At 39.5% G+C, this 23955-nt stretch overlaps 1 protein-coding gene across 2 annotated transcripts; it reads right to left on the bottom strand.

Annotated features, from left to right (window-relative positions):
• Nucleotides 1-4113: 4113 nt before the first annotated feature.
• DUSP11 (dual specificity phosphatase 11) lies at nucleotides 4114-20409 on the bottom strand. Of its 2 annotated transcripts, XM_058550927.1 has the most exons (9): nucleotides 20191-20409; nucleotides 18605-18680; nucleotides 15625-15756; nucleotides 11603-11726; nucleotides 9529-9589; nucleotides 7392-7438; nucleotides 7034-7109; nucleotides 6605-6790; nucleotides 4114-4782 (listed from the first exon to the last, which is right to left on the bottom strand). In XM_058550927.1, the coding sequence occupies exons 1-9, from the start codon at nucleotides 20289-20291 to the stop codon at nucleotides 4587-4589; spliced, it is 999 nt and encodes a 332-aa protein (XP_058406910.1). In that variant the 5' UTR covers nucleotides 20292-20409; the 3' UTR covers nucleotides 4114-4586. The 2 variants fall into 2 exon arrangements, with proteins under 2 accessions (XP_058406910.1, XP_058406911.1); XM_058550928.1 differs by lacking the exon at nucleotides 6605-6790.
• Nucleotides 20410-23955: the final 3546 nt, after the last annotated feature.

Genomic DNA, 23955 nt, shown 5'->3' with positions numbered 1-23955 from the left:
AAAAAAAAAAAGAAGGAAAATAGTTGATGCAGGAATCAGAAGAAACCTAAAAATAACTGATAACTTTAGAGACAGAAAAGAAAATGCATTCATTAAAAAAAAAAAAAAAAAAAAAAAGAATAGAGTGCCTGAAAAAAAAAATGTCACTGAGAAAATAAGAGCTAGCTCTTGGAAATTAAAAATACATAGCAGGAAAAGAAATATACACATACATAGCAGAAAATCTAAACAATCAATAAAAGGGTAGAAAACAAGGAAATTCTCCTGATTAACAAAGCAAAAATGTTAAAAATGGAAAATAAGAGAAAAAATATAATTAACTTAGAGGTACATTTCAGAAAATCCAATATTCAACTAATAGAAGTTCCTGATAAAGAAAATAGGATAAAATAAAAAGAAAATTCCCCAGAACTGATGCACATAACTTGGTCAGACTGAAAGAGCTCCCTAAGTATCTAGCATTAAAATTGAAAAAATACCCACACTTAGGCCTATGAAATTTCAGGACATTTGATACAGAAGATCCTACAGCTTTCATAGAAAAATTACAGGTCACAAATAAAAGCTCTCCAATCAGAACAGCACAGGGTTTCAACAGCAACAACGAAATGTGGAAAACAAGGAATAGATGCATTTAAAAGTCCCTACCTACAATTCTATAGCCTATCAAATTATCGGTGTAAAGAATAAAACCCATTTCAGACATGCTAAAGTCTCAAAAAATTTACATCCTGTTAACCCTCCTTGGGAAGCTACGGAAGGATATACTGCACCAAACAGGGCAGTAAACCATGAAAGCAGCAGCCATGGGATCCAGGAAACAGAAGAGGGGCCTAAAAAATGACCAGAGTGGTAGAGGAGACTCCAAGATGGCAGCACAGGAAAACCCTGAACTCACTTCCTCCTACAGACACATCAAATCAACACCTACACATACAGCAATTCCTCCTGAAGAGGCACTGAGGGCTGATTGAACAGCTTCTGCACAAAAAAGGATAGAGGGACCACACGGAGACACAGGCACGGTATGGACACTGAGACCTGCAGCAGGGAGGGATATCATGGAGGGGACCTGTGCATGTGCAGGCTTGCCTGGGGCGCAGCAAAACAACAGCGGTTTAAAGGGCACCTAGATTATATGGGAAGGAAATTCATTTACCAACTCTAGGGTGTCTGCCAAACAGGGAACTGCTGAAACTCTCTCTGGGGTGGGAGGCACCCACGAGCCCCATTTTTGCATTTCCCCTCCACCTTGACAGCGACACCTCCAGACACCCTAGCTGGCCTGCTAAGGCTGCCCCAGTGCGCCCTGGGCCCCTGGCCCACACTAGCTCCAGTCGTCCCTCCAGGCAGCCACCTCAGCCCCAGCCGTCCTGCCAAACCCACCTGAGGCACACGCAGTCTACAAAGGGGATGCTCCTACACAAGGCCACTCCTTGGAAACGAGGGGAGGTAGCTATATCCCTTAATTCATAGAAACAAACACAGAAAGTCAAACAAAATAAGGAGACACAGGAGCATGTTCCAAAAGAAAGAACAAGGCAAAACTTTGCGGGGGGGAACCCTAATGAAACAGAGGTAAGTAATTTACTTGATAAAGAGTTCCAAGTAATAATGGTCATAAAGATGCTCACTGAACTCAGAGGAAGAATGGAGGAATACAATGAGAACTTCAAGAGAGTTAGAAAATACACGAAAAAAACTATCAGAGCTAAAGAATACAATAACTGAAATGAAAAATACACTAGAAAGAATCAACAGCAGATTAGAAGATAAAGAAATGGCCAGGGTGAAGATGAAGAGAGCTCTCAGGAATAGAGAACAGCCAATGTGCCTGTCATGGGCTGAGTTGTGCCCACCCTGCCTCCATTCATATGTTGAAGTTGTCCTAACCCCCAGGACCTCAGAATGTGACTACATTTGGAGACAGGGTCTTTAAAGATTTAAGTTTAAATTAGGTCATAACGGTGGGCACTAATCCAATATGACTAGTGTCCTCATAAGAAGAGGAAATCTGAACAAAGACAGACACAGAGGGAAGACCATGGAGGACAAAGGAAGAAGATGGGCCATTATAAACAAAGAAGAGAGGCCTCAGAAGAAACCAACCCTGCTGACACCTTGATCTCAGACTTCTAGCCTCCAGAACTGTGAGAAAATAAATTCCTGTTGTTTAAACCACTCAGTCTGTGATACTTTGTTAAAACAGCCCAAGCAGACGAATACAGCATACAACCTGGAACAGGTCAAGAGGGTTCCAGGAAAGATTTCAAACAAAAAAGAATCTGATATATTTAGCCCATTCATATTAAGAGAAATGTTACAGTGGTGTTAGAGATTTGGGGGGATGAATAATAGGTCCATAGGAAGAGGCAAACAAATGAGGCAAAAGTGAGGGGACAAAAGTGGTATAAGATGTATAGGATGGCTCAGAGGTGAATGTATTTACCCAGGAAATAACATAAACTTAGAATATTGATCTAGCCAAAAGTTGGGAAATAACTAGAGTGAAAAGATGAGGGGAACAGAAGTGTGTGTTTGGGTAGATGATGTGAAAGAGCTAAATCTTCATCTTCCACAGTAGGAATAGGTAATATCACAAATTGAAAAATCAAGAAGTGGCAATATAAGCATAGTATGTGACTATGGAGGAAAATACTAGAAGATAATGCAAAAATACTTAGTGATTGCCTTTGGGGAGTGATAATCAGAGGTAGGGCAGGAGCGGGGGTGGGGCAAATATTCTATTTCATGGTAATCTCGGTAGAACTGTTTGAATTTTAAACTACTCGTATGCGTCTTTTAAATAAAAATAATAATTTAAAAAGCTTAAACAGACCACCGAAGAGCTTTGAAAAAAGTGAGTTGCTGGTCCCATTAACCAGAGGACTTTCAATGGTGCTGTGTGAGCAGAAGCCAGAACTATAGTGTGTCGAAGAATAAATGAGACACAAGATAGCAAAAGGAGACTAGATTTTTAACAGGCCACGTTGTTAACTGAAATGGGAAGGAGACAGAGGGACAACATGGTCAAGAAATGTTTTTTGAAGGCGGCAGCGCTTATATGACACACTTCTGCTGGCAATGTCCTCCTTAGAAACTGCTTTCCAAGGAACTCCTTAAAACTCTTAGATTAGCTGGATTCCTATACCTGCCCCTGCTTGGTTTTTTTTGCCTCACCTGTTGTCTTGCTCCAATTTCTTTCCAAGTAAGCCTTCGTGATGTATCTTGGGGAACAATTCCACAACTGCAGCCCTTTAGCAAGAAGAACACTTGTATCTCTGGTAAATATGGTGGGCAGACAAAAACTTTATGAGCCATCACTTAGGTGAAGGGCAGCAACTTGACTGAGCTACTCAGACACAGACCAGGGGAAGTAGTTGAGTTAGAGCACTTCCTTAGGGTCAGGTTCCACATGTTCATATATGAAAGAGAACAGAGAAGATAACTATCACATGTAGTATCAGACATTCTACGATACAAATCTTCAAAATTAGAGGCTTTAAAAAATGAAGCCAAGTTGTGCATGTATTCATCAAGTATCTACTGAGGCTTATGATGTCTTGATGGTAAGACACTTTCTTGAGCAAAGGTTTCTGGCTTCCTCTGCAAATAAAAATAATTACCACTTCCCAAGCGATTCATCTGTGTGTTCCAGAGGGATACCAGCAGAAGAGACAACTTGGAAAAAGTCAAGGTCAGGGCACCACTCCACTGTGAGAGACAAGTGGAGAAAGATCCCAGCAGGTTAGGTTCAACAGAGAAGCAATAACACAAGGAGCCATGCAAGTCTTCCCAGATATCCCAGGCTTTAAATGGCGTATCCTATTCTGTTCATTAAGCAACCCTTATAGTCTATAAAAGTGTTCAAGTTTTTTGAATAGTTCTACCCAGTTGATAACAATTACTCTGTCAGGTAAATTACCCAGCCAGCATTTTGGTTTATCAGTCTCTCTTGCCCAATTGACAATCAATCCCTAAAAGTTTATCCATTCCTGTGTTAGACGGCATATCTGACAATTCAGTGAAAGGAAGTTGGTCAAATCCCACAAGAGACTGCCAAAGAAAGAAATGTCTAACCACAAAAATACCACAACTAATTACAAATAGTGATCAGGTTTTAAAGGGATTGTCTCCTAGGTAGATTTTAATAGAAATCTTGAACAGTTAGGGGGAAAAAAAAAGATACCCTTAATGATTGGGTCAATAACAGAATGTGACAAAAACACTAAAAATTTCTGCACGTACACACACTCATATCACAAATCTAGTCAGAAGGAAATACAAAGAAAAGGAAGACAGAATTTTTAAAAATAATTTACAAGGGAAGTTCTCTATCAGTTCTAAAATATCATCTTCCTTTAAAAAACTTTAAGACTGGAATGACAGATCATTTCCCTCACTGTGGCAAATACTACAGATTTATCAGCAAAGAGGTAAGTATCAATATAATTTTTCCTTAGTCTTGAACACATAGGGAGCAATTAAATAGATTATAAACCGCATTTGACCTGATCTTATAAAAAGTCACTCCAGCTGTCTTCAGGCCTGCTCTGACTCCAGATAGATTCCAGGATAGGTCTGTGTCATTCGGTCCATCCACAATAGGTTGGATAGGGTTGTCTGTAGTAACTGCCAGGATACCACCTTTCATTCTGGGCTGCTTCTCTGGCACTTGGCTTTACATTCCAAGAGTACCTCCTCTGTGAATAGTCCTCTCCAGAGGGACCAGGAGGAGGGATATGGCCTCTCTGGTAAATGTACTGATGCTGTGAAAATTTCCTTAAACAAAACAAAAAGTAATAAACTATTATTAGTTTTAATAAAATATATAATAAGCTTTACAAAATAATAGATACTCTGGTTCTGCTGTTTTCTACCTGTGTGATCTTAGTAGATAAACTGCTTAATCTTTGGATTTCTTAGTTCTTTATAAAATGGAGCTAATAATACCTTCCATCTTCATGGGTTGTTTTGAAGGTAAATTAAGACAATATATTTAAATTACCTACCGCAATGCCTTGGCACACAGTAGGTTCCCAGGAGCCTTTCTACTTTTCCCTATAGAGATAAATATGCATGCCTGTACTATTCTAATCAGATACTTTCTCTCCAAGTCTGGCGGGGTTGACATGACACAATAAGCTATTTAGTTTTGAAAATAGAAAACTGCTTTCACTTTATAAATACATATATAAATTAATTATAAAGTGTAGAAATTTGATACATGCAACAAATTTGGAAAATTAGGATTTAAATATAATTGTTTCAAAAGCAATATAATATATTATAAATAATATAAATATAAAGTAAATCTAATATAATCATACAAAAGAAAATTTGGAAATCTGAGGGAAAAAAAAAACCCTTCACACTCTCAATCCCACTTAATCTAATTCAACTGCTTAATATTTCCTTTGGTCTTTTTCCCCTGCATCTTTTTTTTGACTGTTGAATCATAACCTATTATTTTCACTTATAAGTGAGCTATCACTTTCGACGGCTTTAAAAAATGTCATAGTATGGATATAATAATTTACTTAGCTATTCTTCATTGTTAGAAATGCAAGCCACTACCAATTTTTCCACTGCTATAAATAATGCTGGGATTAACATCTCAGAACATATACTACTACATGCTGAACACCTAGTCCAGTGTCTGATACATAGCAGGGAGTTTGACAAATGCAGTGAATGACGGAATGAATATACCCTTTTCCATATTTTGAAGTATTTCCTCAGTCTCAACTTGGAATTACCAGGTATGAGCATTTTTTTGGCTATTAAAGTTATGTTTCAAAAGGGCAGTACCAATTTTCAGTGCCACTGGCAACACAAGCAACATCTTTCTGAAATGTTTACATCTTGTAAAAATGCCAACATCTTTCTGAAAGTGTTTATAATGTGCTAAAGTACTTTATTAACTCATGTCACAGTCAACAACAATCCCTATGAGGTACGTAATATGAAAATTTCCATGTGACTGAGGAGAAAACAGAAATTTAGAGATCTTACCCAAGATCATACAGAGGGTGAATGGCAGAGCCAGGATGCAAATCCAGGTCTAGCCTGACAACCACTACACTGGACTGCCTTGTCAAAAACTGTTGCTAAATTAATAGGCAAAAAATAGTACCTTACTATTTTAACTGTACTGATGTTTTCCCCATTTCCCAAGTAAGAGACTTTTGTGATTTATCTTTAAATCTTTTGCAAATTTCTCTACTGGAATTTTACTTTCTTCCTATAATTTGTATTTACCCTTTAAATAACAACCTTCCTTATTCTGAAAACTATACCACTATTAATGTAGCCTAAGAATGAAAGATCCTTTTTGGTAGTCACACCAAACTGTTGGCTTAAACTAAGTGTAGAATCAATGAAAATTCTAAGTCCTTTTCCCAATTGCCTCTGAAAACTCATATATTCCCCATCCTGTACTTGATTTTCCAGCCCTAATTGTAAAATATGGAGCAAACAACACCTCCTGGTTGACAGTGATCAGCAAGAAAACATCTATTCCTCATCACTATTATAATGTGTTTGCACAAATTTACAATATTAATTTCTATTTCAATTCTAGAAAAAGGGAAAGCAGAGATACCTTACTGACTGCTGCAAATCTCGACTCTGGGTGTGGAAATGCCGAGGAGGTATCGGGTAACCTTGGGTCTGATGCAGGTTATACCTAGGTCCTTGGTTAACAGACTTATTAGTGGTGTGGACTGGTTCCATCATATGTGTTACGTCTTCAAAACCACTTGATCTGGATACACCGGAATCCCGATTCCTCAAAGTGAATGTTTCCACACAATATTACAGTAATAATTAAAATTATTCCAAATTTAGTAGCCAATTTAGTGACTATATTTTGGCCCATGAAAATAGCAATCCCATCCTCCCCTCATTCCTATTTGTTTAGGTTTCCCTGAGCAAGTAAACAAGCTACAAGAAGAATGGATATGTGCAACTTAAATGATATAAAAACAGTTATCTCCCTAACCACAAATCTCACATATAAAATGCAACTTACTTTCTGATGGGACCATTCTGAAGGTCTTCAATGTAGTTTTGTCTTTCTAAGCAATGTCCCCGGCACCTATTGAATACTGAGGAGTGGATGAACTGTTAGAAGTAACTGTACAAAAAGCAAATCTTTCCCAGAGAAAGCAGATCAAAGCTGAAATCCAGTGACTAATTAGTCAGGCTGGTATATCTCACTATTTCCAGATACATCCCTTCATAAATAAATAAATCTTTGGGCAAAGATTATCTTATGTCAGAACAAATTAATTACAAACTTTTCTTTTTTTCCAAAATTTGAGAAATCCATCTACGTTTCCACCTCTAACTTTTATAAAAAGGGAAAAAGTGACAACCCTCATACTTACATTCAATCGCATCATCTGGCCTCATGCCTTCTACATCAATCAAATATCTAACAAAACAACATAATTTGAGTCATTTATATATAAAAAGAAAAAATCAGGGTTTTTCAAAAAAGGTCCAATTTCACTTACAAATATAGATATAAAAATCCTAAGCAACTATCAGCACACTAATCCAATAATTATTAAAAAATGATGTACCATGACCACAAAAAGGCTTTATTTCAAGGATGCAAGGATGACCCAAGTTTAGAAAATCTATTAATATAATTATTTACATCAATATAACAATTTAATTAATAAAGGAAAGAGAAGAAAAGTACAGGATCAAATTGGCAGACATTAAAAAAGTACCTGATAAAATACAATAGTCATTTTTCAAAATCGTCCCATTTGCAACAACATGGATGGGCCTGGAGCGTATTATGTTAAGTGAAATAAGCCAGAAAGAGAAAGACAAACACTGTATGATCTCACTCATATGTGGAATATAAACCAACACATGGACAGAGAAAACTGGACTGTGGTTACCCGGGAAGTGGGGGTGGGGGGTGGGCACAAGGGGTGAAGGGAGTCATATATGGGGTGATGGACAAACAAAAATGTACAACCCAAAATTTCACAATGTTAGAAACCATTAAAACATCAATAAAAAAAAAAATACAATAGTCATTTTTGATCAAAATGCTTTGTACACTAAAGACAGGAGACTTACTTAACACAACAGAGTATTTATCAGGAACTAGCAAATAGCAGAAGACAAATTGTGAAAAATATTATTATCATACCTAAAAAATACTATCTAACCAACCGTATGGGCCAGAAACTTAGGAGTCACCATCACTGTCAGCCATTTCTTCCTTACCCTCATCTTCAGCCCAGCACCAAGTCCCAACAATGATATTATCTTAATATGTCTAGAATATGTCCACATCTTTTCACCAAAATGACCACCACACCCTGGTCCAAGCCATCATTATGCCTTGATTTCTACAAAAGCCTCCTAACTTGTCTCCTTGATTCCACTCTTTCCTCCTGAAGTGTATTCTCCGCTCAGTAGCAAAATGATAGGTTGAAAATGCAAATTTGATTATGTTCCACACACTCGTCCTCAACTAAAAAAAGTTCAATGGTTTTCTGTTACTCTTAAGATACAGTCTAAAAGCTTAAACACAGGTCTGCATGATTTAGCTCCTACCCATAGTTTCCCCATGGCCCAGCCTCCCTGGCCAGTTCCTCCGTCACAGCATATGCTCCCTTGTTACAGTGTCTTTGCTGTTCCTTATGCCCAGAATTTTCTCCCCAGTGTCCCTATCTGGTTAACACCTACTCATTCTTCAGATATCAGCTCAAACATCCCCACGGAACCTTTCTCTAATCTCCAAGATGAGGTTAAATCCTCCCTATTAATACACTCTCATAGTACTATGTCCCTCTCCTTCATGGCACTTGTCAGAGTTGTAATTCTATATGTATTTGTGTGATTCCTGAGTATCTATTCCCTCTCTAGACTGTTAGGATTCACAAAGGTCAAGTGTCTTCGTTCACAAAGTCTCATGAGTCTTTTTGCTAGCACCCAGCACAGTGCTTACAAACAGCAGATGCTCAATAAGTATTTTCCAAATGAAACAAACATAAATTGGTACAGTGTAGCAACATCCACAAAAAAGCATAAGGGCATCAACTCTTTGATTCAGAAATTCCATTCTGAGGAGTATTATCTCTGAGATAATAGCACGTATATTCAAAGATGTTCATATAGGAATGTTCACTACTTCAACGTTTTAGGATATCAAAAACTCCTGACTTCTACGTTCATCAGTAAGCAAAGGTACGATGCAGCCTTTAAAAAAGAATGAGGTCTCCAAATACTTTCATAGGAAGATATCCACCATATACAAAATTATAAGAGAATGTCTAAACATCACACCATTCAATTACATGTACATGCTTATATCTGCATTTTTAAAGTCTGAAAAAATATGTAGTAAATTGTTACAGGTGGTAATCTCTGGTTGGGGGCAAGATTGCTTTCTACTTTATACATTCTATACAGATTTCATTTTTTGCAACTAGCTTATGTTACTATTCTAAACAAAACAACTAAACATGGCCTTGTCTCTTGGGGATGGCAACTCACCTGCAGATGAGGTAGCCAGTCCTATTTAAACCATGGGTACAGTGGACACCAATAAGTTTGTCTATAAAACAGGGAATATAGAGTTAAATAAGTGAAGTAGTTATACAAGTTATACAGTTTTCTGAAGAATACATTTATTACTTACCACAATACTACCACTACCCCAAAAAGGAATAACTCTGAAGAGTAACGTGTTTTTATAGGAACATATGATAAAGAAATTATCTAATGTAAAGTCAAAATTCATTGTTTCTGGGAAATTTTGCATAGCCCCCAATTAGACGCAATAGTGTAAACTGGAGAAGGTCTGGTCAGGTACTAACAGCTAAAACTCCACTGAGGCTAACCCATTTGTCTTAATACAGAATGCCCATCAGTAATTGATTTAATTATAGAGAAAGGAAGTGGGAAAAAACAGGCTATAAGAAGAATGAAATTTGTTTTTGAGGGAAACAAATGAAATGCCTTCACTTTTAATACTGAATATTATAAAGAACAGAGTTTCTGCAGTACTCTAGGGTTCCCAAAACACTTCCATTCCATCTCCCATTTGCTGCCCCTCCCAGGCCACAGGTCTACATGCCCTGTGAAGTACCCAGGTAAACAACACTGTTTGCATCTTCCAATGAAAAAGCAAGACTTGGAGATAAATCCAAGCTACACAGCAGGAAAATAGAATAAAGACTAGAATCGAGTCTAACAGTTTTCCAGCTATGCCATAGTATTTCAAAAATTATATGATAAATTAGATAAAAAACAACATGTAGTTGACCTTTGCAAAATTTATGTCTGTGACTAGGTGGTGTCTGGTAGGAAGGCACTGTCATCTCCTGCCTGGATTACTACCTTCCTGCTTCTAACCTCTTCTATTTCAATTGATCCTCCACATGGAAGACGTTATCTTCCTAAAATACAAACTTGGCTGGGTTGCTCCTTTGCTTAAAAATCTTCATTTAGCATAGAATAAAGCCCACAGCACTTATAACTCTTTATAGATATCAATCTGTCTCTCCCACTGAACTGTAAGTCCACAATGATCCGAACTACGACTCACAAGGACCTACATGATCCACCTTCCTCCTGCCCCCTGCCAACCTCTCTGCTCCCATTTTCTACTGCTCTCAGCTCACCTGCTCTCCCCACTCCAGCCACACTGGCCTCCTTACTATTCCTCAAACATACCGAGCATAGGCATGCCTCAGGGACTGTGCACCTACTATTTCCTCTGCTTTAGAACACTCCCTCTCCCCGCACCCCCTGGCCCCTGAGATATCTAATGGCTTGGTTCCTCACTTCTTTTAAGGCTCTGCTCAAATGACATCTTAATAGAGAGGCCTTCCCTGATCACCCAGCACATTCACCCACCTCTTTATCCTGTTTTGTTATTGTCTAAAGCACTTATCACCATCTGACTTTCTGATAGTTAGAGACCAGAAAAAGACAACTAGATCCTTAAAATTCAATTTTATTAAGACCTATTTTCAACAGAGTATGGTAGATCTTTAAGCAGGAACCAGAAAGCACCAGCCTTTTAAGTTCTTTCTGTCTGAAGAATAAGAGTAAGAGGTGGTAGTCTCCTTCCTCACTTGTACCCAAAGTGGAAAAACAACAGAAGTATCTTAAAGACTTATGATGAGGATGCCACTCCACTGGTCCACTCCATTCTGTTTTGCTTCTAGGGGTCTGTCTCACTCCAAACCTTTGCCTTCTGTTGTCTCTTTTACATACTCTAAGACCTTGAGATTCTTAATCTTTTCTTCCACCTCTCATCTCTTAACCAATAAATAAGACAAAAGAACATTCTTATTTTATTACATATCTCCCATTCAAATTTTAAAAAAAGAGACAAGTGAGCTAATTCCACTCATATTTCTCACTAAAATCACTTTCCAAATAAAATTTTTTATTTGTGACCATAAAAAGGAAAAACATCTTACTCTATTAGCACCATCTGACATTTCCACCTTAACATTATCAAAAACAAGAGGCCTAATGTCAAAACTATTAAAAATATTAAAAATCCTCAACCCCATTCAAAATGCATACCCAAGTTCACGTAAGAAAAAAAACTCACCATTGTCTTTATTTTCTTTCAAAAACTCATTAACAGCACATTTGAATTTAAAAACAGTGTCATCATCAGGCACCTGATGCCCAATCGTATAAATCTTTAAGTAAGGAATAGTTTCTGGTAAGTCCTATGAGGCAAAATCAGGAAAATGTATATTATTTCATTTGTACGGAAAAAATGAAAAATTAATTAAAGGAGCCAGAATAAAAACCAAGAGAATATAATAAACTCAGTACATTAGCAATTCTGATAAAAGAGCCATTTTTTCCAAAGCTGCTTCAACCAGGAAGATAACTTGATTTTCACTAAAACTACAGAATGGATAATCAATTGGCATACCAAATTGAAAGCAAAGTCCATGTCAATGAATGCACGTATAACTAAAAATTGTATAAACAGCTCTACCTAATATTTTACATTTCAAGGGCCATGAAGCAGCTGTAATTTAAGTAGAACAGTAAAACAGAGTCAGAAAAACTTAAATTTGAATTGTGAAGATAGAGCAAATTACAGGCACTGATGAGAACTGGTATACTTGAGGTGGGAGACAGTAGATACCAATAAAAGACAGAAGAAGTGAACTGAAAATCCTGTACTGAATTTAAATGGAGAGTATCAGTATGAACCTACGATGTATTTTATATTAAAAACAAACATACAAACACACTTCCTAGCTCTGAGCATTGAAAAAGCCTAGAAAAAACTGATGTCATCTCAGGTCAAAAGGACTCAGGAGCCAAATTAAGAAGCTCCAACTGGCCAAAGATAGGGCCTCAATTTGTGCATCAATAAAAATAATAACTGCAATGGACTCCACAATGATACAAAAACTAAAAAAATGAAATAAATTCTAACCAGTCACCACTGGAGGATATTGGTGAATCAACTCATTATTCTGAAAACTGTTAAATAAAAGAAAAGAATCACGCCTCTACAATCGGGCAACCAAATAGCTGATGAGAGGAAGCTACTCTTGACAGAAAAATACCCAGCTAATAAATGAAAAAACAACAACAGGGGGCCGGCCCGGTGGCATAGCGGCTAAGTTTGCACGCTCTGCTTCGGCGGCCCGGGGTTCACAGGTTCGGATCCCGGGCGTGGGGCAACGCACTGCTTGTCAAGCCATGCTGTGGCAGCGTCCCACATGAAGTAGAGGAAGATGGGCATGAACGCTAGCCCAGGGCCAATCTTCCTCAGCAGAAACAGGGGGATTGGTAAGGGATGTTAGCCCAGGGCGAATCTTCCTCAGTAAAAAGAGGGGGATTGGCAGCGGATGTTAGCTCAGGGATGCTCTTCCTCACACACACACACAAAAAAACACGACAACAGAATTCACCATTTTTTGAAGCTCCAAATGAATTAACAGATGTAGGTATCAATCATCAGGGACTGCTAATATCAGAGAAAGAGACATCACTCACGTGTCTCCAGGGAAAAAACATCACCACCTATGAAACTGTCTTGCAAAAAAAAAAAAAAACCCAACCAAGCCTGAACCCAATCAAGCATCTAGGTCCAACTACCAATTTACAGGAAATAAAAGGACTGAAGAATATGTGAGGAACACATGGGGACACAATTATCAAAATGTAGAAGGGACAAAATACCTGGTTTCTTCAAAAAATAAAATTCAAAGGGGAAAAAAAGAAAGTGAGAAGACATGAAAGGAGAACCTAAAGATTAAATAAGACTTCAGAGACCTAACAAATGAAAACTGTGGACCTTATCTGGATCTAAATCAAACTCTTAAAAACAATTTTTATGACATTTAGAAGACAATTGCAAATTTGACCACTGACTGGATATTTAATAGTAAAAAATGATATTAAGGAATAAAAGTCCTATATTTTAGCATACACACCAAAAATGTACAGGTGAAATAATATGATATCTGGGATCTACTTCAAAATACTATGGAATGAGGGAAACAGGTAGAGGTATCGATGAAAGATGACAGACACCAGCTGATAAATATTAAAGCTGGGATGAGTTCATGGGTGGACAATGACGCCGCAGCATTATGTCTCCTTCTGTATATGTTTAAAATTTATGATTACTATTTAAAAACAAGAAGACACTGTGGAAAAGAGTTTGGCAGTTCCTCAAAAGTTAAACAAACAATTATCACATGAACCAGCATCTTCACTCCTACCTATACACCTAAAAGAATTGCAAGTAGGGATTTGAAAAAATATTTGTACACAATGCTCATAGCAGCATGATTCACAATAGGCAAAAGGTGGAAGCAACCCACATATCCATCAATAGATGAGTAGATAAATAAAACATGGAATATTACTGAACCATAAAAAGGAGTGACATTTTGCTGTATGCTGTAACATGGACGAATCTTGAAAACATTATGTTTACAGAAAAAGGCCAAAGAAGGACAAATATTATATGATTCCACTTATATGAGGTACCTAGAATAGGCAAATTCATAGAGACAGAAAGTAGAATAAAGGTTACTCGGAGTGGGGGGAGGGGAAATGGGGTTGCTATTGTTTAAGGGTTACAGAACTTTTGTTGAAGATGATGACAAAGTTTTGCTCATAGACAGTGGTGATGGTTACCCAACACCGTGAATGCACTTAAAGCCAATGAATTGTAAACTTAAGAATAACTAAAATGATAAATATTTAGTGTCAAATATTTACAACAATAAATGTTAAGTATCTTACTACAATAAAAAAAAAAGGAGGGATAACTGAGTTCAAATTTTAATTCTTCCTTCTCTGCACCTCAGTTTTATCATCTGTAAAATTATTAATTGTAATCATCTATCCTCTGAGCTTAGTGCAGAGTAAGCACCCAGGAGGAAATATGAGTACCAGGAGGAAATACGAGTACCACTACTACTTCATCAGCAAAGGACTGTTGTGAGGATCAACTGAGTTCATGTACGTGAAAGCATGTCTTAACTGGAAGCTGCTGTGCAGGCATACCTCCCTTTACTGTGCTTCACAGATAGCGCATTTTTTACAAAACCCTCCATCAGCAAAAAAATTATTACATGCTGCAGGCTCAGATGATGGTCACCATTTTTTTAGCAATAAAGTATTTTTTAATTAAGGTACGTACATTGTTTTTGTAGACATAATGCTACCGCACACTTACCAGACTACGGTCTAGTGGAAACGTAACTTTTATACGCACCGGGAAACCCAAAACATCCTGTGACTCGCTTTATCGCGGTGGTCTGGAACAGAACCCGCAATATCTCCGAGGTCTGCCTGTACAGATCTTTTTTTTTTTTTTTTTTTAAATTTTTATTTATTTATTTTTCCCCCAAAGCCCCAGTAGACAGTTGTATGCCACAGCTGCACATCCTTCTAGTTGCTGTATGTGGGACGCGGCCTCAGCATGGCCGGAGAAGCGGTGCGTTGGTGCGTGCCCAGGATCCGAACCCGGGCCGCCGGCAGCGGAGCGCGCGCACTTAACGGCTAAGCCACAGGGCCGGCCCTGCCTGTACAGATCTTAACAAACATTAGGTCTTATTGTTTCCCAGGGCCGTGGAACTGGTCAGAAGAAGGACAATTCTTTCCAACTGATATGCCACATGGGCCAACAGACTATATTGTTTCCTTTATTGTATCAAGAGATATTAGGACAAGAAAGTATCAAACTTAAAGAACTTTTACCGAGACGCTTACACATGCTCAGACAACTGCTCAAAATAAGTGCTAAAGACATAAAGGATATTTCTTTTGTTCCTTTTAGGCTACTATTCTTCTTACTAAACGTTACTTCATTTTCAAAATACAGACCATGGAAGCTTACAGAATTTCTTCAGTACCTACAGAGGCTATTGCCAAATATTGCAGTTCAATTCACGTCTTTAATCTCATTTTGAGATACCAAGTGGAAATGTGTAATTAAGGAAAACACTTGGTTCCCTTCTTGGACTATTATCCATGAAAGACGGCCAGAATTCACCTTAGCATAAGATGATAACTACTGAATTACTATCAGTTATTACAGTATCAGAAAAAAGAAGGTTTTTTTCAATTAAGGGTTCCATTTACCTCTGGTTTATAATAGCGGTGGGTATACGTTAAATCAATAATCAGTCCAAGTTCTTCATTCTGCTCTTGGATTTTCCTAAAAAGATCTATGGGTGAAAAACGTTCTTCTGGAGCAAGCTTCTCTTCAAAATTCTGTCAGAGAGAAGGAAATAAGAAAAAACAAACGTGTGCTTGAAATCCTTTGATATTATCCATTGATTCAAGCCCTGTGATGCTAACATCAATGAGATTCAAAGGAAGTTTCCACTCTTCTGCAAATTACAAGCTATATTACAATCCTTTCTTCCAGAGATGAGAGGAAAGAAAGTCAGCTCACTTCTACATATTTATTTCTGCGTTTGTCTGTTTCACATGGGTGTCCTAACCAGACTGTAAACTCCCAGAAGGCAGGGACCACATCAACGTTGTCCACCACTGTACCTCCACTCCACGTAGAGTGCCTATCAACAGGCAAATATAAATACTTCTCGAATATCCACATAAATGAAGGATGGCTTTTATTGCTAAGTATTCTTTTAGGTATTTGGCTTATTTAGGTACTCTGATCCGTTGATCAACAGATTATTCAAGTGTCAGCAACCAACGTTTTTTAATTGACAGACTAGTTTTTAGAGCAGTTTTCAGTTCATAGCAAAACTGAGCAGAAAATACAGAGTTCCCATTTATTCCCTCTCTCCCTTACCCTACACAGCCTTCCCCACCATCAACACTCCATCCCAGTGAGCTCCACTTGTTAGAATCAATGAACCAACACTGACACATCATTATCAAGCAAAGTCCATAGCTCACGTTATGAGTCACTCTTTGTGTTGTACATTCTATGGGTTTTGGCCAATATATAGTGACATGTATTTACCCTCATAGTATCATACAGAATAGTTTCACTGCCCTAAAAATCTCCTGTGCCCCAGCAACACTTTTAATACAGCTTAATATCTGGTAGGGCTAGATGACCCCCTTTCACCATTATTCTTGTTTTGCAGAATTTTGCAGGCTCTTAAGTTTCTTTTTCTGTACGAGTTTTAGAATTGGCTTTTCTGATATGATGTTAAATTTATAAATTAACTTAGGAAGATTTATGATGTTGAGTCTTCCACAGAATACTGTAAAATGTTTGAAGACTATATTAATTACAACAAGATGTACAATCTCTCCAGTCAGTTTCTTCCAGACTTGGAGCTCAAGGATCATTACCATCTCCAGCTATCTGAACAATAACCAACCTTATATAACTAATTTAGTCACAAACCCTTTAGGAAGACTTCCTTGCTTAACCCTGTCTGTTATCATTTCCCGCTCCTTTGAATTCCCAGGTATTTCTTACCATGGCATTTATTTGACACTTAGCATTTTCTATTTTATATTTCAGTGTGCTTGAGACCTGACTATCAAGCATTGAGGCAGCTTTTCTTTGGGTGATTTCCACCAAACATATAGAAACCAGTGTCACATTTCACTGCCACATGGGGGTAATGCATCTCCCTAACTCTACTGCATGAACAGAGACTGCACTGGGAGTGGTTGTACAGCTTTGTAATCCCCTAATGGTGCCTAAAACAGTCCCAACACTGAATAGAATAACTTGTGTACAGAGAGCTAGAAGGGGCCTTTTATCATGACATCACATAGGAAAGATGTGTGGCCGTGTGGAGGAAAGGAAACTAAAGAGTCTTCCTGTTTTCTCTCTGCTGATGTCCTTTCAGAAAAGGGGCTAAGCAGGGACCCCTGTAGAACCTCAGGATCCCCTCGTAGAGGCTGTGGAGCAGGGAGTGAGGAGTTAGGACAATCGCGGCACAGGAGAGAGGAATATAGGAGGAAATTCACAGTAACTGCCAATGCGGCTGGGGAGTCAGTCGACTCATTCAACAAAGACTGCGAAGTATTTATCATGTGTCAAACACTATGCGTGGTGTTGCTGGATGTCAATAAGAACCATTTGTTTATCTTTATGAAATGACTAATGTTTAAGTCCAGAGATGCAGAAGAATTGACATAGTGGTGAAAAAGGAACCCTGACCTATGGGGCACAAATTAAATTCCCAATACATTCAAAGTGGGCTTTTCCTGATACTAATTCACGATACTAATTCACACTACGCTGGGCAGGTTAATCAGACATGGAATCTCTTCTCACCTTTTTCTTAATCAGTCAAATGCTTTCCCTACCTATTCGTTTCTTAGTTCAAACAAAAACACAATTTTCAGAGTTTTCATGCTGAAATCCTGACCTTGCTGATCCTGGGCAGTTTTTTGGTTGTGACAATGGGATGGAAGGGGTCTTAATGGCATGTAAAGAGTGAGGGTCATGGATGCCACACACCTTGCCAAATTCAGAATAGTCCCATGAATGTGTCTCACACCAGAATGACTTTTGAATGCCCTATTCAACATTCACGTAGGTGAGAAAACTGTTCATAATCATCTAACCCTTAGAACCTAACTTCATTTCACAAATAAACCAAAAGGTTGTTTTTTGCAGTTTTCATGTATATTGAATTCTCCAGGACAGCAATCACCTTATCAACCAAGTGAAGACTGTACTTTGCTCTCTTTGGAAATCTACTAAGCGCTGTTCACTACCATGGAAACTCTACCACTAAGGCAATATAACCCACCTAGATGAGTCTGCACATACCTCTTTTGCATTCATGGCACACAAGTAACTGACGATTTCTTTATCTTTAGTAAAGTCATGCCCAAATACTGACATATGGAAATGTAAATACATATTACTTTATTATAAACTACTTTATTTTATTTATTCTTTATATTATAGTTAAAACATTACATTGATTTTTTTCTCTAAAATTAAGTATGAAAACAAGTTGTATATATCTATGAATTTCATTAAAGGAGAGTAAAGGGATTATTACAAAGTCGTTGCTGTAAAAAGGGAAAATAGAGTGAGACAGGGTGAGAACCAGAGTTCTACATGGTGGATTCAGATTTCTGAAAGAATACCAAATTAACTTTTGCTTACCTTTTTCAAAGGAACTTTGAAAGCAATGAAACGAGTCCCAGGCATCCGTTGTCCAAGTGGGAGATAGTCTTTCCACCTATTAATACATTTTTTGTGAGCCAAATTTTATGTTAGCCTCTCTCCCTGCACAGAATGAAGGCTCACTGAAAATGGAAATCACAGCAGACACAGTAGGTCCCCTGTTCTCTCTACTCTGCATTTTGCTGTTCCCCTTCTTCAACCCCATCTAGTGACCACCTATACCCCTTTCTTCCTGTTTGCCCATCTTGAAAAGATACAAGCCAACAAAACAGAGCAAAGGTCTCCACAAATAAGGACTAACTAAAACCAGAGATGGCTAGAACTTCTGCATCCCTGACAAGCCAGCACAGTCCTATGGTGGGTGTTATCACTACATACTAAGAATGCTAAGGCGTCATCAACACATACACGTTGACTGAAATAGTTTACACTGAATTCTCTCACTTCACAGTTTATTTTTAGTACTAATACAACTGATGCCATCAAATTCAATGTGGGACTTCAAGTTCAAATTTTAGAAGAAAATGATAAAAAAAAGGAAGGGTGAACTCCACTTAATACTAGGAGTCACAGCGAAAAGGAATATTAGAGCTGACTTCTGTAGGGTGAGGTAGGATTAACTGAGGTTAACTCAGTGTATCTGAACCATAGAAAGTGAGGGCACAAGGGGCACAAGATGGGGCTGGAGAAGCAGAGAGGATTCTAGACCACGCAGACTTTTCAAGGGCAGGGTCAAGAGATTGTTTTTCTTCTTAAAACAATATTTTTGAGTGATGTTTCTGAGCAATGCTCCAACTTGCCTATTTCTTGTGTGAAGATTTCTTGTGTGAAGACTGGAAGGAAACGAGACTCCATACATGGACACTAGTTAGGACTAAACGCAGAAGATAGGCAAGTTCTGTATTAGGACGCTGAGGGAAAGAAGGTGACAGATTCCAAGATACTCAGGAGATAAAATGAAGGGGACTTCATGAGGTATGAGATGGAGGAAAGGAAGGTCTCAAGGAATAAAAAAAGAGTTCACTGGACATATAAGTAAAGTCTCACAATTAATCATTGGAACGTGTTAGAGGAAGATCTCTCAAACGAGACCAGTGACAAAGCAACAGATGCCCTCTGTGATTGCTAGAAAAAATATAACCAACATTTCTGGCGGCAAGTTCTGCGATACTGGAGCTGGAGCGTTTTCTCACTCAGACTTAGCGCTGATTACTCACACGCTCCGTGCCAAAACAACACAGCTGGAGGGACTGAGCGGGACTCCACTGGGGCAATCAAGGGGAGTCCCCAACACTGACAGTCGGCAGTCCCTCTGCACTCTACCCGGGCAGCGATGGCCAGAGCCTCGCTTTTAAAAGGATGGGGAGAAAGCAGAACATCACACACCGGCCCACTCAGCTACAGCGGGCGGCGCAGCCGGAGGGTCAATGCCTCCTAGCCAGGGGCCGACGGGCCAAGCGCGCGGCGGCGGCGGCAACAGTGACCGGCAGAGCCCACAGGAGACGAGGCCCAGGCCCAGGAGCCAAGAGCCGGCAGGGCCAGGCCCAGGGGACAAGACGTATTACCTTTCCGGGATGTGGTTTCCGCCCTTCCTCTTAGATGAAGAGCGTCGGGAAAAGACGCGTCCCTGAACCCGGCCGCCGCGAGCATGTTGCCATTGGTTCATGTGGGCCCCAAGAAGGCGACCACCAAATAACAAGACCGCCAAAGCCGCCAGTCCAGCGCCCTCGCTGTCGCAACAAGACCCCAGAACCCAAGCGCCAAGGCAGCAATCCACCAAGCTCGCTCGCCCCTTCCTATTGCGCATGCGCCACCGCCCATCCAGATGACGTCAACACGCCGGCTGCCTGAGAAGCTCCATGAGGAAAACCTACTCTGGTGGCTACAGCGCCCTCCGTGGCCGGAGGCTGGTAGCACAGCTCATGTAGCCGAGTGCATGTACGTCGTCGCCTTGAGATTTCAAACATTACAGCACGTGGAATGAACAGTGAAGTCCCACTGCCCCAGTTCCTTGTGTGGTTCTTCCAGATATTTTCCAAGTATTTACATTCACACTTATTAGATATGAATATTTCTTTGTACCTATATGCATATTCTCTATCTTATATAAAAGGAGTATAATATACATGTTGTACAATATGTCTGGGATACCGAATTTCCCAGTCACTTTATGCATTCCATTCCATTCTTTTTAATGCTTGCAAAGTATACCAGTGATTATAAGTACCATAATGTATATAACCAGGACAATATTGGTGGGCTTTTAGTTGTTTTCAGTTTCTTTGTCCTCTGTTACAGACAGGCTGCCATGTGAACATCCTCTTGCATGTAGACAACTATATCGAAAGTCCCAGAAGTAGAACTGCTGGAAGGAAGGATACGCAAACTTAAAATTGGGAAAAGTACTGTCGAATCACCCTCCAAACACACTGTAGCAACCTACACTACCAACTTACAGTGAAACTTTGATTGGCTTCCTATCCTGTGACAGGTATCATGCTAGAGCTTGACAGTATCTATTTACCTTTTAGAAAATACCAAAAAATAACTGAGAGAGAGAAGAGTGCAGATCAAGGCTAAGATTTCCACACAGTATCAGGCACAGGGAGCTGTAACTGCTAGAAAAACTCTAAATTCAGCTACAGGTGGAAGAACAAAGAAGAGCGTATCCTTCAGCAGGTCTGAAGGAACAATAGGGTACTAAAGTCCAGATTAAACTGTAGATACTCAGTGAATGTTTTCCCTTATTTTTATTTTTTAGTTTCTACTTTTTGAAAGTACCTTACATATACTTTCAGTAAACTTCACGACCAATTGACAACTTGGTAAACTGAGGGTCAGGAAGATCCGAGGTCTGCAATAAACGAACGAACGAATGAATGAACAAATCGGTAAAAAGATCACTAGCTTTAATGTTTCTGGGATAGTCATAATCTACCGAAGTTCAAAATCCACAAACATTTACTATTCGGAAAATATCCACAGAATTAAAAATGGGTCAATATTAGTGAATTGCTATTTGGGAAAAGTAGGGACATAAGTTAGCACAGCACAGTTTGCAAACTTCCAATGAGGCACATTCAAATGTGGTGGTAAGTCAGGAAATACTCCTTTGGAATCTATGAAAAAAAAATCCAAGAGGAGTGTAGTGGTCAAAAAGTACAAAGAGTCCAAACGTCTATAGACATGACAATATACAAAATGTGATATAAATCTATCAGAAACTCAAAAGCTCTATTGGTCCTGCACTTCCGACTTGCTGAAAGACTCAAGCTTGGGGTGGAAACAGACTCAGAGGGAGTTGCCACAAGAAAATCCAGACCCAGGCATAACAGGGTTTCCAGAAAGTAGGGGGAACCAGCAAAGAGTAGGCCCTTGGAGTGGAGTCAGTCCACCGTGAGGTAAAAGAATGCCTTGATAGGCATGCAGGACACTGGAATGCAAGATACAGGAGCAAGGGATATTTGGAGCACCAAAGAGCTACATAGTTGACACTAACAAAACCTACCAGTGTCCGGGAGGGCCCCAGACTGAGGGATTCCAGTCCTTAATTAAATCCAAAAGTGACAACGGGGAGAGAAAGGAAGAGCCTCAGGGCTAGGTGGACGGGGTACGTGCCAGCAAGACAAGTCTCAGTTATCCCCACGGGTACAAAATGCAGGAAGTGGTTCTCTGGGAGAAGACAATTCCCTATGTATAAACAAAAGGCGTTAGGTCAGGGTAGGGCTTGATGCTAAGTTCCAGAGCCTTGGACTAAAGCTCTTTAGCTTCTTCCTCCTATAGTTAAGATTCTTGTAGAGCTTAGGATCATGCTGAGCCTGCAAGCTCAAGTTCAATGGCTATACCTATGGAGAGAACGTGCTTATAGAGGCTGGGAACCAGGAAAGGAATAACTAAGACTTTGCCTAAATAGAATTGAACGTTGGAACTGAATATTTTCACATGTCAATTATTTTACTGCTACCAGAATTTGTCTTCCAACACTTCCACCCCATCTTACACCACCCACCCTAACCTGTAATAGCTCTGGATTCCCTTGATTTCCATGGGAACGTAGAGAATAGAGAGACAGGTCTGGCTTGCAGATATCTAGTCTATGTTCTTAGCCTCGTGTTATACACTAATATCATGGAAGTAGGCTATCTGAGGTATGACGCTTAGGGAAAAAGACCTTCAGAAAACATTCAGTGAGCTCAAGCCATACCTCTACACTGCAACAGCCTTCACAATTTCTTCTCAGATAAGCATCCCTCGCTATCACTCAAAAAACTCAGATCACATAATAGGAAAAACAGGCCTATAAATGAAGTATGTGTCTTTGGAGGTCCCATCGAGGAGCTAGCTTCTTGTGGGCTCTTGGCGCCTTGTAGCACACACCTCCCACTCACCGACACTAGAAAAGGCCCCAGATAGGTCCATTAAGGCACACTAAACGCTTACCTGCAAGGAAAATGACTAGATCCAAAGATTTCCTCCCCAAACAAATCATTAAGAACTCAGCCCTCACTCACTGTCTCGCAGTCACAAGACTGGCTAGTGAGAACACCACTGACCAGGCAAATGAAGACAGAGGCACCCAAGCCAGGTTGGGGGGACTGCAGACATCTGCTCCTCAGTTGTGGGCCCACAGTATAACTCACCACAGTGCCTTTTCACCGACCGCTTTGTAAGTTTCTCCAGAAAACCCAACAGGTCAAGTTAGTTCATCATGTTAGCTCATGAAAACAAACAATCATCAGGAGACCAACATGCAATATGTTTTTCAATCTTGGATTCCTAAAAACAGGACGAGGAAAAACACATGGACACAGAAGCACAGTATCTGAAAACAATCTAAGTTCAACAAACATACCGATGCACGACGTAAATGACATCACATGACATCAAGCAAAGCGAGAAAAAGATATTGAGGGTTATTCTCTTTCGTGTACAGAATTCACGGCAGTTGCAGGATCCTCTAGCTACGTTAATAAATATGTATTGAACTGTCTGTTCTGTTAATACAAAAGGAGGCCCACATGTGTCAAGGTAGTTCTCAAGAAACTGAAAACTCCACAGGCACCTCTCTTTTCCTGTACCTTGCACCTTGCCTCTTCCCTATTCTCCACAAATCTCCTCTTCCTTCTCGAACTATTTTCCTCTTCACTTTCCCTGGCCTTGCGCCCGAGCACGGCCGACAGAGAATCCCAGAGGCCCGACACTCTACAGTGCCTGTTCCCGAGAGGGAGGAGGCTACAGTAATTGCCACACTGGATACGCTTCGCTGAGAAGGAAAGGCCAAAGTACCCCGCATGCCTCTCCCGTACACGAGAGCCAGATGGCAGCAGGCC

This window comes from Diceros bicornis, chromosome 12 (assembly GCF_020826845.1).
Source record: "Diceros bicornis minor isolate mBicDic1 chromosome 12, mDicBic1.mat.cur, whole genome shotgun sequence".
Lineage (NCBI taxonomy): Eukaryota > Metazoa > Chordata > Mammalia > Perissodactyla > Rhinocerotidae > Diceros > Diceros bicornis.
Note: the sequence above shows the minus strand (reverse complement) of the source record. Positions and strands in the feature narration are given on the sequence as shown.